The sequence below is a fragment of the Pleurodeles waltl genome, chromosome 7, assembly GCF_031143425.1.
Source record: "Pleurodeles waltl isolate 20211129_DDA chromosome 7, aPleWal1.hap1.20221129, whole genome shotgun sequence".
In the NCBI taxonomy this organism is placed as follows: Eukaryota; Metazoa; Chordata; class Amphibia; order Caudata; family Salamandridae; genus Pleurodeles; species Pleurodeles waltl.
In genome coordinates, this window is record NC_090446.1 from 396,356,577 (window position 1) to 396,376,563 (window position 19,987).

Sequence of the window (19,987 nt, forward strand, 5' to 3'; positions counted from 1 at the left end):
TGTCGACGGCGACCCAGATCCTTTCGACGTAGTGTGTCCACGTCGTCTTGACAGCGAAATGGTTGTCGACGGCGAACGATGTCTTTTCCTCACCGGCGAACCACTCCTCGACGACGAACATGTTGGCGCCGTTCCCTGTTTCGACGTCGACGTCCTCGACGTCGTCGGAGACCTGTGCCGTTTTTCAGCAGGTCTGGTAGGAGTTATAGAGGAAACAGATTGAGCCCTGGTAGAAGCCTGACCTTCTCCTCGCTCTGTGGTGGAATGGCCACTTTTTCTTCTGTCCTCTCTCGCCTGAAGTCGGATTTTCTCCCTATCACGAAGAGTTCTTCTGGAGAAGGTTTTACAGATGTCACACGACTCTGGTTTGTGGCTGGATGGAAGACAAATTATGCAGACCCTATGTGGATCTGTTTTAGCCTTTTTTCTGCCACAAGAAGGACATTTGTCAAAAAGTGAAGGCATTTCTAAACTAGAAAAACCTCATAATTCTGTCAGAATTTAACAGAAACTAGTAGGAAATGATCACTCAATGTTAAAAACGTCGAGTGAAATTGAAATTCAAAAAGATTTTAAAATGAATTTCTGTCACAAAAAACTTTGTGAGGTAGAGCTCAATGCTTCAGGGTCCTGTCAGAAGGAGCCGGAAAAAAGAACTGAGGCAACTGCCTTTTGCTGTGCATGATGGGAAACAGGAAGACTTTACTTTCTTAAAGGCACAGCTCTATTTTCATTCTGTATAATGGCAGCCTATGGGCTACACTGCCCTGCATTGTTTTATTCTCATGAGAGGTGTAAATAAAATATGAGAATGTATTTGTTAATATATTTATAAAATAAATAGATGTTTAAACGTGAATTTACACTATAACTGTTTTTTCTTTTAACAATTTGGCCTGTGTAGCTGTTCACATAGGCTGCACAGTGTTATTCTTAAGTGTTTTTTTACAAACCTTTTTTCAAAGGGTTGGTATTTGCACTTAAGAATATACTTCACACCAGTGCTCCGGGGTCCCCGCAGGCGCGCTGAACTATTCAGTGCTTATGACTATACATGGAAATCCCCTACGAGAGAAACACATGCTCTGCGTACACTGTAAAGCAATATACCCTCTCCTCCCTGGGGGTTGCTAGCTGAAGAATGTTGCAGACGACTGAAAAAAGTTTGTAGAACAACTTGAACAACTGTTAGTTTTTGGTATGCTAAGACGTCCACATGGTAGTCCCTGGTGAACAGGAGTAGAGTTGACCAAGTAGCTGTCTTACATATGTCAGCAATGGGAACATTACCAAGGAAGGCCATGGAGGCCTCCTGGTAAGTGGTTTGGGCAGGAGGGACAGTCAATGCCGTACAGGAGGGCAAGCTTGATATCTTGAGTACAGGGGGTCCTTTCTGCCACAGAATCTGGCTGTGGTAAGAAAATCAGCAGTTCAAAGGTTTGACTGAGGTGTAACAGAAATACCACCTTTGGGAGAAACTTTGAGTTGGATCTAAGAACTACTCAGTCCATATGAATCTTCTAGGGTAATAGCTTGTAGTTTGCTAACATGTCAAATACCTTAGAGCAACCAAGAAGGCAATCTTTCATTATAGAAAGAGTATTGGGCACAAGTGTGGAGGGCCCATGAGTTGAATAAGTAAGATATTGAGGTTCCAGACAAGGACAGGAAATATCCTGGGCAGGATAACTCGTTTTAGCCCTTCCATAAAAGCCTCGATGACAGGGACTCTAAACAAGAGGAGTGCTCCCTATTTTGGATGTAAGCTGTGACTAGGTGGAAGCCTAAGTTGAGCTTGATCTTTGAAGATAAATAAAGTAGCAGACTAGGTCTTAGACCACTGTTATGAGTGGATCTATCTGTTTGGGAAGGGATAGTGGACAAACCTTTTCCACTTGCCTGCATAACAGACCCCGTGGTGGGTGTACAAACATACATTCTGTAACCAGATAGGGTTTCAGGAGCAAAACCGCTAGATGGAGTTGCATGGTGTTTCGTGCCTGATGTCACCTTGGTTTTGGGTAAGAAGTTCTGGACTGATGTGCCGCTTCTCCAAGCGAACCTGGAAGTCTAGAAGAGTCCATGTGGGAGCCACCAGAACGAGTGTGAGATGTGTCTGCTAAGGCTTCCGAATCATGTATGGAAGGAGTAGGAGAGGCAGAAATGTGTAGGCCAACACCCGGACCAGTTCATCCATAGTGTATCACCCATATTCCGTGGGTGTGGAAACCTGGAGGCAAAGTTTTGGCATTTTTACTTTTTTGGCAGTAGTGAAGAGGTCGAATTTGGGAAACCCCCCCAACAACGGATAACGGAAGTAGGTCTTGTAGATATGGATTCCAATCACTGATTTGTTCCAGAGTCCTACAGAGCAGATCTGCAAAAGTCATTGTTGACTCCTTGAAGGTACTCTGCTAGGAGATGTATTCCGTGGTGAAGTGCCAAATGTTCTTCGCCACTGCAGACAGCTGAGCCGAGCGTGTGCCTCACTGCATCTGAAGATCATAAATAGCTGTCATTTTGTTGCTCTTTGTAAGGATCACCTGGAGTTGTACCCTGATGGAAGGAGATTAGGAACCCTGTTGGTGGGGCGTTCATATACCCTGGATAGTGATGTGCTGCAAGTGTGCCCTCCATCCTGAGAAGGAAGAATCTGTTGTGATGGTCAGCTGCAGTCCTGGGACTAGAAATGGGTAGCCCTGCAGCAAATTGTTACGGTTCCACCACTGCGGAGAGCAATGGGTGCTAGCCCAAACCAACATTAGATCCTTCAACTTGACTTTATGCCTGCAACCATTGTGCTGCTATGCACTATTTCAAAGGACATGTGCATTCTTACAAGGTGGACTATGGTTCTGCAAAAGGCCATCATGACAAGAAGGCACTTATGGTTCTGATGGTTAAGTGGCGAGCTGGCTGAAAAAGAGGTATTAACACTTGCAAAGCTTGAACCTGTGCTTGGCTGGATTAAGCTTTTACTGCGACAGTACAAGTTACTTTCCATCTGTAACATATCTAGTAGCGACATATTCTAAAATCAGATTCCTTACCTTAGAATTTCTTCCAGGCGTCAGACTGGATCTGGAGATTTTTCTTTGAGCAGTACCCTTACGTGCCATCAGGTGACGTTGATTGTCGTGGTCGCCGTGATGACGTCAGGGATATACATAGGCACCGCCTCGGCGCAGTGACGTCAGTTTCTTTTCATGACTTTCCATGATGAAGCACAAAGCTGTGAAGAACACTACACTGAAAGTGGTGCATCAGAGCTAAGACCCTGAAAAGGGAATCCCTGTCCCTAGAAATCAGTTCACAAGCGGGAAAGATGGATGGGTTAGTAAGGAATCTGCAACTAGAATATGTCTCTACCAGATTAATCGTTACCCAAGTTAACTAATCTGTTCATCTGATAGAGACTTACAGTTGCAGATTCCTTACCATATAAGAGATACCCAAGCAATACCATCCCCGGTGGTGGGCTGCGAACCAAGATCATACTAAAAAGTCCTGCAGGACCGAACAACCAAAGTAGCCATCTCTGCGGATCCAACTCTCTAGGCAGTAATGTCTGCTAAACATGTGCAGAGATGCCCAAGTTGCTGCCGGGCAGATATCCAGGACAGGAACTCTGCGTGCCAACGCTGTGGTAGCAGCAGTTGCTCTAGTGGAGTGGACATGCAAGCCCTCAGGCGGCTTAGTCTTTGCAAAATCGTAGCACACATTGATGCACAGTAGCACCCATCGTGAGATGGTACACTTCAGCACCGCCTTCCCTTTCTTCGCACCCACATATCCAACAAAGAGTTGATTGTTCACCTGGAAATCCTTAGTATGAGGTAGAACGCCAACGCTCTTTCTGGACACAGACGGTGGAGTCACTCTTCATCATGAGAAGGGTGTGCTAGTGCGTAAAAAGTAGGCAAAGTGATGAAATGGCCTACATTAAATGATGTAATGACACTGGGAAGGAAGGAGGCCCTCGTATGAAGCACCACTGTCACTGTGAAAGACAAAAATGGGGTTTTGGAAGAAACTGTTGAAGCTCACTCCCTCGGCGACAAGAAAAACTGTGTTGAGAGTAAGGAGCTGCAAAGGGACAATTGTGCAACAGCTTAAAATGGGCACACATTAAGTAGGTGAGGACCAGATTGCGGTCCCACTGGGGCATAATAAACTGAGTGGGAGGAAACAAATGGGTTTGTCCCTTAAGGAATCTACCAACAATAGGAGACTTGAAAAGGGAAGGTTGGTCCAGCAATCTAAAAAAGGCTGAGATAGCCGATAAGTAACCTTTAAAGGTGCCAAAGCACAACCCTGCTGGGCTAAGCAAAGAATGAACAAGAGAACATCAGAAAGAGGAGCAGAGAGGGGATCAACAGCATGTGTAGGGAGCTGGCTTTCTAAATACTATATCAAAATGAGAAATAGTGTGCACAGATTTGAGGGGGTCTTCGGAGGCTTAACAGAGGCTAAAGTAGATAATACTAATGCTCTCTTTTGTGGTAGTGTGGTCGAGCAGTTAGGCTTATCAGAAGGTAGTGCAAAGCATTTGTTGTACACACACAGGCAATAAATTAAGAACACACTCAATGACTAACTGCAGGCCAATGTTTTTTATATAGCAAAACTATATTGTGTTACTTTATTTCTAGAACCACAAGATTCTGATTGAAGGTACATTTGCAAAGTAGCAAGCAGATGTATCAGCACCACTTTGTTTCAATTTGGCAAGTTAAATGGTTCTCAAGAAAATAGCAATAATCTGCTTTAAAAGTTGACACTGCAAATTTCCAACACAGTTCTATGGGGGAGGAAAGATTAGTACAGTTTCGAGGTAAGTACTCAATTTACAGTTCCAGTCTCCGGGGTTTAGGATGTTAACAGGTCGGGGTTTAGGAAGACCCCAAACTTCCACCACCAGCAACACAGGGCCAGAAGGGTGCAGAGGTGAAAGCTGAAGGTAGATTTGGGATGGGATCCTATGGAGACTGGGGGCACTAGGAAACAAATATGCTAGCAAGGAAGTAACCGCGACTTCAAAGGGCAGACCTGAGGGCTTTACGTGAGCTCCAGGAGGGCCACAGGTCAGCACCAAACAGGTAGCAGGGTGCAGAGGGGCAAACAGCGTCAGGCTCCCAATGCTTTTCAATAGTGGTACCTCCGGCGGTCACAAAGATGCTACAGGCTGGATCCAGGGGGTCAGTTCTTAGAAACCACACGCTGAACAAGGAGGAGGGCAGCCTGCTGAACACCGCTGGGCTAGTAGTCTGATTCCCCAAGGCCAGGGGGCTGCGGGTGCAGGGATACCTTTAGGAGTCATGAATCTACATCTGGTTCTTTCATGGTCAGGGGGGTCCTCCGGATTTAGCCAGCAGGCTCCATTGTGTTGGCCAGGAGGGGTCATGGTGGACAGAAGGTCAGAATCACCTGGCGAACTGCTCTTGACCGTTGGGCCATCTGGACCTGGGCATCGGGTGCTGAGTGGGCAGGATTCACGGATTCAGGGCAGTTCTGGAGTCCTTTTGGATGGTTTCTTCTGGACAAGGCTGCTAGCCTCAGGTGGGCAGGCAGTCCTCTGGGGGTTTGGAGAGGTTGCTGATCCTACAGGATGCGTTGCCTTTTGGTAGCAGAGTCCTTGAAGCTGCAGACTGGCCAGTAGGTCTGGGGCCAAGTCAGCTATCGTCTGGAGTCTTCACCGCTGGGGTTCGGCTTAGCAGTCCTTCTTTCTTCTTGTTATTGAGGTCGACAGGAATCTGGTAAGTTGGGTTCAGGGGCACCCTTAAATCCTGGATTACAGGGGTCAGAGGGCAGTATCCAATGGCTATTGTTTCTGAGGGTGACTACACCCTTCTTGTGTCCACTCTCTTTGGGGGGGTGGGGTACAGAACTAACCCTATTGGTCCCTGACCTCCAAACCAAGATGGGGGATTCTGCAAGGAGGGGGTCACTTCAGCTCTTGTGAGCTTAAGGGTGGTCCTAGCTGAAGTGGTCACTCCTTGTTTTTCCTAATTTCCCCACTGGACTTGTACCAAAAGTGGGGTTTTGTCTGGTGGGTGGGCATCTCCACTAGCTGGAGTGCCCTGGGGTACTAACATGAGGCCTGCGCCTTTAAAGCTCACCGCCAGGTTTTACAGTTCCTGCAGGGGGGTGGTATGAAGCACCTCTACCTAGTGAAGGCTTTGGTTCTGGCCTCAGAGAGCACAAAGGCTCTTACCCCATGATGTAAGAAAATTGCCTGGAAGTGGCAGACTGGCAGACACTCGTCAGTCCTGCACTAGAAGTTTGGCTAAAATACAGGGGAATCTCTAAGATGCGCTGTGGGTGCATTTTTCAATACATCCAACACTGGCATCAGTGTGGGTTTATTGTGCGGAGACATTTGATACCAAACTTACCCGACTTCAGTGAAGCCATCATGGAGCTGTGGAGTTCATAATGACAAACTCCCAGCCCAAGTACTTTATATGTCCACGCTGCACATACAATGTCTAAGAATGGACTTAGCTGCATGAGCAATATGCCCCTACGGTGTCTATGCCCTCACCTGTGGTATAGTGCACCCTGCCTTAGGGCGTAAGACCTGCTAGATGGGCGACTTATCTATTCCACAGGCAGTGGCTGGTGGGCATGTCGACTTTACCTTTTTCTCCCCACCAGCACACACAAGCTGCAATGGCAGTGTGCATATGCTTGGTGAGGGGTCTCTTAGGGTGGCATGATATATGCTGCAGTCCTTAGGGACCCTTCCTGGTCACAGAGCTCTTGGTACCACTAATACCTTTTACAAGGGACTTAGCTGCGTGTCAGGTGTGTGCCAATTGTGGGAATAATGGTACAGTTTTAGGGAAAGAAAATTGGTGCTGGGGCCTGGTTAGCATGATCCTAGCACACTCTTAAGTCAGCATCAATATCAGGCAAAAAGTGTGGGGGTAACCATGCCAAAAGGGGCACTTTCCTACACCATGCCACAAATGTATATCAATGACAATACGTATACCCTTTTGGTGGAGGGATGCCTGGCTACAGAGATAACATCACAGACTTAAGGTGGGAAGTCAAAAGCTGTCAACTATCGCCGCTCAATCTCCATGCATGAAGGCGAAGATTGGACTAGTTTGGGTGGAGGACCGTCCCCTTTTGCTTCGACAGATGATCCTCCGGAAGGAGCAGTTTCACTGGAGGATCTGTGGCCAGGCTAAGTAGCTCTGGATACCATACTCTTCGTGCACAGGCCAGATCCACAAGGGTTATTTGGGCCCTGTCATTCTTGATCTTCTTCAGAAATCTGGACAGAAGTGGTATAGATAGAAAGGCGTAAAGAAGGCATGAGTTCCACTCGAGATGCAAAGCGTCGCTGAGCAAGTGCAGCCTTGAAAACTCCAACACGCAAAACAGCTGACATTGCGCATTCTCTGCAGAGGCAAACAGATCTAATCAGGGTTCACCCCATTGCTGAAAGTGACCTTGAGCCACCTCCGGATGGAGATGCCATTTGTGATTGACTATGCATCGACGGCTGAGTTCGTCTGCTCTGGCATTCAGAGAGCCCGCCAGATGTTGAACCACCAGGGTAATGTCCTGATGGGCCAGCCATGTCCAAAAGCGCAGAACCTCTTGATAAAGGGTCCAAGACCCCACTGCGCCCAGTTTGTTGCAGTACCACATGGCAGTAGTGTTGTCCATGAACACCTGCACCACTTTCCCTTTCAGAGAGGGAAGGAATGCTTTCAATGCAAGCCTGACCACCAGGGGCTCTAGAAGACCGATGTGGAGTCCAGACTCCGCCGGAGACCAGATTCCTCCGATCTCCACCTCTCCCATGTGGCTGCCCCATCTCAGGAGTGATGCGTCTGTCACTACTGTAAGATTTGGCTGGGGAAGGAAAAGGTATCTGCCATTGATCCAATCCAGATTCGAAAACCACCACTGCAGGTCTTTTGAAGTTTTGGACCATGTCAGAGAGATTCCCCCGATGCTCTACCCACTGGAACTTCAGGTCCCACTGCGTGGCCCACATATACCATCTGGCAAGTGTCACCAAGCAGGATGCAGGAGGCCATGAGGCCCAGCAGCCTCAGTCAGTCTCACCAAAATCCAGGATAGAGGCTGAAACTTTAGAATCATATCCTAAACTCTCTTTTTGGGAGGATAGGCCTGAAACTGCACTGTGTCCAGAACAGCTCCGATAAAAGGGACCATCTAAGAGGGAGTCAGGTGTGACTTCGGCATGTTTATAGTGAACCCCAGTATGTGCAGAAGGTTCGCAGCATTCGGAATGTCGGAGACGACTTTCTAGGGTGTGTCTGCTTTCAACAGCCAGTCGTCGAGGTAGGGGGAAGTCTGAAACCCCTAACCTGCGCAGATGAGCAGCAACCACCGCCATCACTTTCGTGTACACCCGAAGGGTGCTGGTAAGGCCAAAGGGGAGCACAGTAAATTGAAAGTGCTCGTGACCTACCATGAATCACAAATAGCACCAGTGGGAAGGTAAGACGGGTATGTAGACGTAAGTGTCCTGCAAATCCAATGCTACCATCTAGTATCCTGGGGTCCAAGACAGACAGGACGTGAGCCAGAGCATTTTGAACTTATCCTTGAGGAAGAGATTGAGGGCCCAAAGGTCTAGGATAAGAGGTAGGCCTTTGAACTTTTTGGCAGGGAAAGGTAGCAGGAATAACAACCCCAACCTACTTCTGGTGAAGGGACCCTCTCTATGGCTCCCATGGCCAAAAGAGCTGCAACTTCCTTGCGGAGAAGTACCTGATGATCCTCCGGTAAGCAGCTGTAGGATGGAGGCATGGCCAGAGGGGCAGTTTCGAAGGGGAGGGAGTAGTCCCTTCAGACGATCTGCAAAACCCACCTGTCCGTTGTGATGGAATCCCAGTGGGGCAGGTGATGGCGAATCCTGCCTCCAACTGGTCTGAGATGGGGGACAGACTAGGAAGGCTTGGAGACTGCTGCAAGGGTGGGGGTGGGCTAGGCAGACCTCTAATTCCCTGTCCTATAAGCTCGTGGGATTCTACATCTCCGGCCACGCAGGGGCTGAGTAGCATGAGTGGCACAGTGGCTTGGGAAGGGACGTGACAGGGAGCTCCTTCCGTGGCCACGAAAGAGGCGAAAGGCAGACTGTTGTGGACGAGGAGCAGTCGAAAGGCCAAGGGACTGAGTCGTAGCCAGGGACTCCTTGAACCTCTCAAAGCCATCGGAGGGCATGTCCATAAGTGTTTGTTGGACATCCCCCCAAAAAACAAATGTTCTCAACCATGCGTGGTGCCTGAAGGCCACTGTTGACACAACTGATCTACTGAGTCGGTCGTGTCCAGCCCACATCGAATATTGAACTTCGCTGCATCTCTCCCATCAGCCACAGCTTGAGAGATGTTAGCCCGGGCCTCTGGCAAGACTTGTGCGAGTATCCCACAATGAGTGGGTATAGCATCCCAAAAGGCATGCGGTGTTCCACTGACCGCAACTCCAGACTGGAGGAAGAAAACTTCTTACCAAGTTGATCCTGTCTCTGATTCCCGATCCGGGGGAGTGGAAGGGAGTGCACCAGAAAAAAAGAGGAAGCCTGAATCCCAAGGCTCTCAGGAGGACAGGAATTTGGGATCATTCAGGGCAGGCCGATGGCGGTGGATTATTGTTATGTTCACAGGAGCCCCTGTGCTTGGTCTGGACCAAGTACCCAGAAGGACAGTAGTGATGGACTTCATTGAATGGGAGTATGGGCTCTGAAGTGGCAGCCCCAGGCCGAAGCACCTCTGTCAGGAGGTTAGTCCTGACTGCTACAGACGACAGTTGAAGGACAAGGACTTCTGTTGCACTACTGACCACCACTGAAAAGGAGGCTCCCTCCGCTGTAGCCACAGTAGGGTGGGGGGGGTTGGGGGGGCAGACAAGGTTTCAGACTACCCAAAAATGAGACATATATAACTCCTTTAGTTAGGGCCCCGGCTCCCGGAAACTCAGGGAGGTGCAGAGTAGACCCAGAAGTAGGCTGTGTAGATGGAGGCCTTGAGTGCGGACGCTCTTCCTGCATCGCATCGGCTGAGCGACGGGGTAAAGTCAAAGAATGTTTAGCTTTCTTCGACTTCTTACCCAAGTGACCAGAAGACTTCGAGGAAGACGAGTGGTGGTGACTCCATGAGCGGTCGAGACCTTCTCGAGTGAGACTGGGAGCGATGCGGAGTCAAGTGCCGGCCACCAGGAGCTTTAGAGACTGCTCCTTCAAAGCCTTCAGCTGCATGGCCCACCACTCGGAGCACAACTTCGGGTCGGGGTCACGCTCCAGGCACCACAGACAGACCAGGTGCGGACCCGTTACCGACATGCAGTGACAGTCCTCACATGTTTTGAATCCGGTCTTCGGAGACATCTCTCAATGCATCAAAAAACATGTAAAAACTGTCAAATTTGGTAAAAAAACGAGCAAGGTAGCTCTCTCTGGATTAACGCATGGCGGGGAAAGAAAATAACTGATGTCACTGCGCAAAGGCGGTGCCTATGTATAACAGACATCACAGAAACCACAAACCTAACGGCGAATGCAGAGTCGGCCGACGGCACATGACGGCGCGCAAGGGTACTGCTCGAAGAAAAATCTCCGGATCTAGTCTGACGCCTGGGGGAAATTCTAAGGTAAGAAATATGCAACTAGAAGCCTCTATCAGATTGCATTGATCATAAAGCCTACATTATGTATAAGGTTTATGATGGCCTGAGTGTGGGAAAGACACTCTAGCCTCTTTGCACTATTGATTAGCAAGTCATCCCAAGTAAGGGAGCACATGTATGCAGCTCCTTCTGAGATGAGCAGCCAGCAAAGCATTTTGTAAATACCTTGAGGGCTGTAGTGACCTTTAAGGGCAATACTCTGAACGGATAGTGCTGGCCTCTTACCATGAACCGCAGAAAGCCGCAGGATAAATGGTTATGTGAAAGTATGAGTCCTTCATATCACATCAAGCACAGTCATTAAGTCACCTTGTTGCAGTAGAGGGATGGCATTCTGTTGAGTGACCATATGGGAAATGTTTTGAAAGGATGTATGTGTTGAGCAGCCTGAGGTCAAGTAAAGGCCTTAGAGTCCCAACTTTCTTGGGTATGAGGAAGTATTGAAAGTACACACCTTGCTGTGCTAATGTTGTGGTGCAAGTTTTATTGCTTCTTCGAGAATGAAGACCTGTATTTTCTATTTGAAGGACACACGGATGTTTTGCAGAGATGTTGCGGATGTAGTGAGCCCTAGCCAGTAACCATGGCATATGATGGAGAGAACCCACCAGTCAGAGATCACTTCTTCCCACAGTGAGAGGGACCTCTAATTTTTCCCTGAAAGGTCATCAAAGCCTGACGAAAGCAAAGACAAGGAAAACCGGAAACGTGCCTATCGGAGTAGACAGTCCGAAGAAGAAGTCAAACGACAAACACCAACAGGCGCTGACTGTTAACACGTCTGAACTGCATGGCAGAGAAAAAAAAAAAGAAAGGACTGATGCAAATGCACATTACTAGTCATAGGAGGAGTCAATATACTTTGTGACTTGAAAGAATTCTTCAAAGAAAACAAGTTGCACGTCGGAGCTCAAATATAGATAAGAGTGTGCAGTGCATGTGTTATACAGCTACACATGCTACAATCAACTTTACAGGGTAAGCAGATACAAAATATTTAACGTAATGAGGAGGAGGGACCAACATAATTCAGGACTCTTCCCATATAGCAGTAAGCAGGAAGGCAGGAAGGCAGCTGGCTCTCCCGCACTTGAGCAGCCTGCAGAACAAGTGACAAGACCGAGCGAATGTACCCCTGCCTAGAGCAACCCAATACCAAGAGGCAGACATGATGGTGATACACAGGCCCGCCTGCAGACAGCATGTGTGGTCAGTATATAAATTATAGTAGTGGGAAGAACATGAAGGCAAAAATATTCATGAAATGTGAGCCTCATTCCTCCACAAGTAAATTCCTTTAGGTGAGGAAAATTAGCTGTTAACCTAAACTCTACTGGAATATGAAAATTAACTATAAAATCTGGTGGAATTCAAAGACTGAGAATATCCACACAAAAAAAACGAGTCAGCAGAATCTTCTCCTGAGCGCAAATTGAGACTGGATGGCTTACTGTAGGACATCTAATTTTACAGATGGACATCAGAAAGATTTCAAAAATAGATCTTAGGCTGATGTGACCCGCAATATCAGTGTGATGACATATCATCATAACTTCTCTTTCTGTCTCTTCTATTGGAACTAGAAAGGCAGGCAGTGGGAAATAAAGGTCAGCCACGGAATTAAAGGACTCTTGCATGCCAATTCTTCCAAATTAGAATGATCAAGTTAAATATGGGCCTCTTTAACCCTATCTATCTAAGGTCATTTGTACAGCTCCATATAACCAACGAGGTGAGAAACATTATTGGTGAAGAACAGCAGGAAATTCAGGGTAGTTGTGGGAAAGAACCTCTGCTTGTATAGTCTTCGAACCAGGTATAAGGGTAAAAGTGAAATCATACCGAAAGAAGCCACCCAACCAGCTTGTCCGCTGTCAGGACATTACAGGTTGCCCAGGCACTGAAGATTTCTGTGGTCAGTTCTAATTTTTAAATTTTCTCTTGTTTCAGTCCTAAAATGCCGACATTCTTAATAGGCACGTTTGATTACCAAGAGTTTTCTCTCTAAGATGGAGTAGTTGTGTTTCCAATGAGACAGAGTGTGAGGCAGATAAATTATTTATGTTCCAGACTGTCTTCTTTAACCGACAAGACTGCGCACACTATTTTCCAAAGCATCTGCTTGAATACTAGAACATATTATTGGATTAGGACTACAAAGAACTGGAGCCTTAGAGAATGCATGCTTAAGATCTTGAAAAGCTTGCTCAAAGGTTCTCTCTCGATGATGCTTGTAATGCTGCGAGTAAATCTGGCAAAATTAGATATGAATAAAAAATAAAAAAAATAGTAAAACCAAAAACACTTTGACAAAAATTGTTGGCTCAATCAGTTAGTGCAGCTACTGTCTCACGATCCACAAGCATTTCACAAGTACCAAGTAGGAATCTTAGTCAATTTGTTGCTTCTCAAATTCACACTTTTCTGATTTACAGCGGATGTAGCCTGAAACAGGGAAGGACAAAAGGTGAAATGTGCACTATGACCTTCAATTGTGTTTATTATTTACATACAATACCACGAATAGGTTCAGAATGTCAACACAACACACAGGAACCTCTGAAATACTGCTGGGGCACTGAACGAGTTGAAGGGTATAACCAGATATTCAAAATGCTCAAAAGGAGTGCAAAAGGCACACTTCAATACATCTTCCGATTTTACCTTCAACAGATACGCATCACAAAGACAAGCTTAGTCAAGATGGCGGAAAATCTTTCAGTAAGGGCTGAGGGTATCCATTTTTTTTTTTTTAGAACAAAAAACAGAAGCTCCAATTGGAGAAAGGATAGCACTATTAAACCCATTCTATGAATCCCCCTTAAGACATTCCTTGAGTGTTTTATTTTTCTTTTCAGACAGAGAATATTTTCTTCCCAAAGGAATTTGTACTTCAGGTTCTGTTGGTATTCTACTGTTAAATTCTCTGTGTAGAGGTAAAGGTGGAGGTTGAGAATCAATAATATCCAGAGCATACACAATTGGGAGGACATTAGCCACATAGTCCAGTTCATGCAAGCATTATGCCTGAGCAACCAGAGCAATACAGTAATTAAGGCATCATTAGAAGAAACAATGGCAAAGTAAAGTGTCTTTTTTAATGCACCAAATGCTATGAGGTTTATGGCCACTGTTTCAACATGTTCAGGAATAGCCTTAAAAACTAAATTTCCCAATTCTCCTGAGCATCAGTATCATGGACCTACATCTCTGAAGCACTTCAGCCTATACGTGCCTAGAAGTGGATCAAGATATTGTTTTCATAAGATCCTACACAATGAGACCATTGAACATCTACCTCCTTCTTGCCTACAAAACCCGGGCATTTCCTGGTTTAGCGGTAGAATAAGTCAGACATTTCTGACTAAGGGACCGCCTCCTCTGTAAAACACGCACAACCTTGACTTTAGTCTGTGATACTTCTCAGACTCAGACAGAAGACCCCTAGCAGTATCAATCTGCATAGGTTTTTCTTGAATCGCAGAAGCATCAGAGAAGCTGATGAGAACCTTGCAGGAGCACATGATTCAGGATTAATATGGCAGTCCTGAGATTCACCTGTCTTGCTGTTCATTTTTTAGTTCCAGGATGCCCTGCTCAGTCGGAAGCATTACCTATTTCAGAAAAGGATGTTGACTGATCGGAGCACACCAACTCATACTTACTTTTTTTCCTGAGGACCCTGCCTAAAAATATTATGAATTCTTGAAATTCATGAAGTCTTCGCTGGACAAAAATGAATCACATATAAAATAACCTCAGTATTTCAATTACTGGGTGTCACACATGGATGTGGAATTCCAATCACCTGACGCCCGGGACATATTTTTTGGGGTTAAGGGCAACAAGTTTTCATGTTTATTTTGTCCTTGGGACAAGTAGGCCCAACCCCCTGCAGCACAAACCCTTGCACTGTCTGTATTTGAGGTAATGTGTGTCCATTTGTTAAAGCTATTCTAACTTGTATTTATGGTTCATTAATGAAAATTATTCATTATTAAGGTGAGCACTGTAAATAAATGTTTTCCGGTCACACTGATGATAGTGGTTCCAGTTAAAAAAACAAAAGTGTACAAGTTTGAAAAGTTTAACAATATGAGGCTAAGTGTAATGCACCCAGAACGTTCTCCGATTAGGTGCACATGTTTGCAGAAGCTTGTAAGCAACAGTGATTCTTAGCTTTAAAAATAAATCGTTCAGAGCAAAATGAAATTAGGAAAAAAACGTTTTGCTATGACATTTTAGGGGCTATTTCTTTGAAGCATCATTTAGTAAAACGTGTTGATGCATGCTAGTATTTCCAAAAAGTATTTCTAATGGAAAATTAATGTAACCATTTTCAACAAGATTATGGGAAGCATGAAAATAAAGAAGCACTGGCAAAGCCAACTGATCCTCCAATTTTTGACAGTCTTTTGGTTTCGTCAATACGGGTCTTATTTTGACATGGGTTTTGTAACACTTTAATGTTATGCGAGCTCCCAGGCCCTCACCGTTGTAACAAACACTGGCAAAAAATAAAAAAATAAAAAATAAAAAAGGGTTTTGGTCTCAAAAAGCACACATTGCCATCATTGGCTTAATAAAGGCCCCCAAAGCGCCCCTCCTGAGGGTCCCCTCAGCACAGCACTTGTCCTGAGTGAGTCTGAAGGGGGGGGGGGGGGGGGGGGGGGGGGGTTTAGGCCTTCATGTTCTTTGCAGGGGGAAGGGGGGTGGGGGGGCACGCCTCCAGTTTTGTTACACCACTGATTGCCACAATAGTTCCGGCCACTTAAAACTACTGTGTGCCAATATGTTCCTTGAGGAAGAGCAGAATGAGATCACTCACAGTAAAGCCAGCCGATAGAGCGAGAAATAGAAGTTTTATAAAAACAAAGGCCCTCATTATGACCCTAGCGGTCAACTGACCATCAGGGCCGCAGTGGCGGTCTCACTACCAACGGGCTGGTGGTGAAGACCGCCACATTATGAGTGTGGCAGGTTGGCCTCTGACAACCCGCCACATCCCTGCTCAGACAACCAGGGCGGTTGGACCCACCGGGTCGGAGATGAGCATCTCCAACCCAGCGGTCCAATGAAGATCACCGGCCATATTCTGAGCCAGCTTTCCACCAGGGTTTCCACAGCGGTAGCACTGCCACGAAACCCTGGTGGTAAGGCTACCAGTGCCAGGGAATTTCTTTCCTGTCACTGGCAGACATCTCCCGCCCCCATCATGCACAATAATCTCCCCCCCCCCCCCCCCCAACACCCCTTCAGGTACGGGCCACCACACCCCCTTCAGCTACAGTGCCCCCCTCAAGCATACGCACAGAGACACCCACATGCAACCCGCATACACTTACATACACGCATTCACTCACATGCATCCATACTCTCATTCATTCACATGCATCCATACACGAAATCACCTCAGCACTCATACATGCATTCACTTCAGCACTCATACGCACATTCACGTCAACATCTATACTCATTCAACCACGCATACAAATATCCATACACACAAGCAACCATGCAGACACATACCCAATCACACACAACACCTCCCACCCTGCTACCCTGTCGGACGCCCGAATTACCTTAACCGGCGAGGAGGTTGTCCAGCTGGGAACGGGCGCTTCCACCGTCGGCAGCGCCCCGCCATCAGGACGCCATCTGGCCATATTACAGGTCGTAATACGGCTGGTGGAGTCTTTCTGGCTGGGCCGGTGGTGGAACCGCCCATGCGTCTCCGCCCGCCAGCACGAATACTGCAGGATTTATGCCCAAAATGTGTCAGAAATCTTGCAGGACTCGTAATATGGTGGGCGGAAGACTGCCAGCACTGGCGGTCTTCTGGCGCCCACTACTTTGGTGGTCTTTCAAAAAGACCACCAAAGTCATAATGAGGGCCAAAATGTCTTTGTCAACAGCAGACCTAATTAGGGACTCAATTCTTAAAGAAAGTCACAAAAGTGTACCCATGGTATATGTCTTTGAATTAGTGGCTTTCATGAATTCACAAGAACTTACAGAAGTAGACCAAAAACATTTTACCCCCAGAAAATATTTTTGAACTGTTTTTTAGCACAAGCACATATGCAAGGGTAGATTTGCTCATGTAAAAATCTATTGAGCGTTTACAAAATTACTTTCCCTCCAACCACTTTTTCCACAAACCCTGGAAGAACTTCTACTTCTTCCACTGTCAGGAGTAAATTTACAACCTTTCTCATTATGGGAAAAGATTAGAGAAGAGCTGGTGAAAATCCTTAAAACAGGCAAGTTAGTAGGTTTGCAGACTCAAAGGCATTCCAGCCCTGGAACTGTGGCTTACTGCTTCCTCCAGCCGCAATTTGTAGATCTGCGGAAAGGTGGCAAAATTAAGGAAATTGCTATTGTAGGGACTAAAATTCAATTCCTATTATAGTAGTAGCCCTGGCATAATTACAGAGGCTATTACCCGAGCCATTACATAATGAGATTTCTGCTAGAATATGTTGCCGCACTACATGGCACCAAAGGGACAAGTATATATTTTTTTTACCGGACAAGTAGATTTAAGAAGCAACATGTCCCATAGACAAGTAGATGTTTTATTAAATACCACACCCCTGTCAGAAAAGTCTTCTGCAGACAGTTATGTCTGGTCTCTCAAACATCTTCAAAGAAAGAGCTCAAAAAGGTTGGTTAATAATCCAATCATGAGTTTGCCTCTGCTACCAATGAAGCAGCTCAAAGTAGAGCAGCCCCAGACAGAAATCCAATAAGGTATCCCATCTTGGAGTGATCATAGGCAAATTGAGTGGGATGAATGGCAAAATGACCTAGAAGTGAGCCCAGAAATTCTTTCAATTTGGTTGGATCACCACAGAAATAAAGAGTACTTAGAATGACCACAGGAAGATCTCTAGTGCCCCTGTTTAAGAATTGCACTCACTTATCAAACTTTGAAGTTCTTGAGCTTGCTGTTTGGTCCTGCGAGGAATCTATAGCTGAACCAGATTTAAGAAATCTTTGGTCTCATATTCAGTATACTTTTGAATGCAACGCTCACACCTTCTCTCATTGAGGATGCCAGAATTAGGGTTACTCCGCCTTGTGGCCACTATGTTGCTTAACCTTTCTGAATATCATTTGGAAGCAATGTGCATTCCTTTGCAGTGACACTAAATAGAAGTTCTACCCGCAGCCCGGAAAAATTTAAGTTTTTCAATAGTTGAGAACCCAGACACTCAAAAACCTCATAAAAGAAAATAAACGGACCAATTCGAGCAGCAGCAGAATTCCGACAGACATGGATGAAGGAAATCCCTTAAAACCAGCAAACTGGGCCTGAGACTAGCGTTGGCAGGGCTAGCATTGGTGCGAATATAGAATAACTGGTGAGGACCTGGTAGTCAGTGCAGACGCCTGGACCAGTGTTACGTGCGTGGGAACAGGTCCCAGGGGGCCATTCAGTATTTGGGGGAGGGCTCACCAGCAGAAGTTCAAATGAGGGTCCCTGTGACTGTCAAAATACTACCAGAACTACCTGGAAGCTTCTGAAAATTCTGTAGCATGGCTCCTTTGAAGGCCGCAACTTGCTGTAGAGTCAACAAAGGCTCAGGGAATTTGAGGTGCATCCCGATCAACTGCAGGACCAGGTCAGAGTCAGATGAAACTAGGGGGATATGACTGGATTAATGCTTTTGCAATTTCACCAGAGATTTCTAACGGCAGGATGGGATTAAGTCCCGCTTGACTTTCTTGCACTAATGCGGTGTTAAAAATATATAAATAAATAAAATAAAGTGACCAAAAATCAAGCAACCACACAAAAACAGACAAATCATTGAACAACAGTTTTTGAGCAGCCTTTATCAAAATTTCAGACAGAACTCTATTCAATTTCAGTTACCATTTTCAATGAATGCCTGGCCTAGAAAAAGTTGTCAAATATGAATGAAAGGTAGAGATTATGTGTTTTCTCTGGGTAATCATATGTGGATAGTTGTTCTATTGTCAAGAAACAAATTAATCATTAGTAATGTCCAATGTGCCATAAGAAATGGCACCGAACTGAAACCAGAAATAATGCAGGACAAATTCAATTTGTATGACTAGAAATAAATTGCGGTATACTGCAAAAACAGTGTTTATCTACATGTTTCTTTAAAAAAAAAAAAAAATAATAAAAAAAAATTGCTTATTAGTATTTTAGAGATTTGGCTGGAATTTAAAGCACATTTCCCAAGTTAGCAATCAACTACCTAGTAGTTGTTATTCAAGACCATATTTTGAACTCTTTTTCAGGGTTGTTTTTAACTCATGACATGTATAAAATGTATTTTAAAACTGAAGCGAAAATGAAACACTTAGAACTTAACTATGAAGTGCTGTTATTGTGAAACTCAGGAAGTGAAGCACGTCTGGTTACAGTAGAAAATATGGGATCACCACATAGGTAGGTATCTTATGCGTACCTCCATCTCCTGCTCTGCCACATCACAAGCTGCTCCAAGACCGACAACTAAAGGGGTGGGAACTGTACCAGATCTCAGCCCTCGTTCCTGACCACCACCACTCTGCAGGGCTTCCAAACGCACTCTTGGTCGACGGCGAACATATATGGCACCCACTCCTAAAAACAAAGGGAAAACTAATTTAGTTTGACTTTAATGAAGAATCAGGCACAGCATGTAAAAGGGTTGAGGGCTGTGGCAAGCTTCTTCCCACATATCTCAAAACAGTTTCTTATTGGTAGTATTAATAATATTTATATTATTAAAATACCACTTTTTTTTTTTTTTACAGGACTTTGCATGCTGGTAAGAGCTGGGTAACAGCTGATCTACCTAGGATTTGTGAATGGCAGGGCATTTCTAGTGTGGTAGGGCAACATTCAGCTGCTTTTTGGTAGGCAATTCCACAAACGTGTTTAACTTTATGTGGAAATCTCTAGACCGGTAGCAATAAGTACAAGAACCAATGTACCAAAAATTCACTTGTGCGAAATATATTAATAGCTATATTTTCACATCAACCTATATAACTAAATGTTCTGGATTTTACAAAATCAAGAAAACGTTTAAACTATTCCTCGACAAAAGCAGTGTCATGTTAAACTAAAGCTTAAAACACTTCTACTGTGAAACAGGGAGATATCACCATATGTCAAAATAAACAATTTACTAAGGTAGAAAGCTGACTCTGTATATACTATATCAAAGTGAGATATAAAGTGCACAGAGTCCAGGGGTTCACCAGAGGCTAAACGCAGGCTGAAGTAGATAATACTAATGTTCTCACTTATGGTAGTGTGGTCGCGCAGTTAGGCTTATCAGAGGGT

The 19,987-nt window shown here is 45.4% G+C and overlaps 1 protein-coding gene across 1 annotated transcript in view; it reads right to left on the reverse strand.

The window, feature by feature from the left end:
• The window catches only part of NFS1 (NFS1 cysteine desulfurase), a 651,727-nt gene that overhangs the window by 220,800 nt on the left and 410,940 nt on the right, over positions 1 to 19,987 (reverse strand). Inside the window, exon 8 of the mRNA XM_069243867.1 lies at positions 19,122 to 19,279. Coding sequence (XP_069099968.1) covers positions 19,122 to 19,279 — 158 coding nt within the window. The remainder of the gene's footprint in view (positions 1 to 19,121; positions 19,280 to 19,987) is intronic.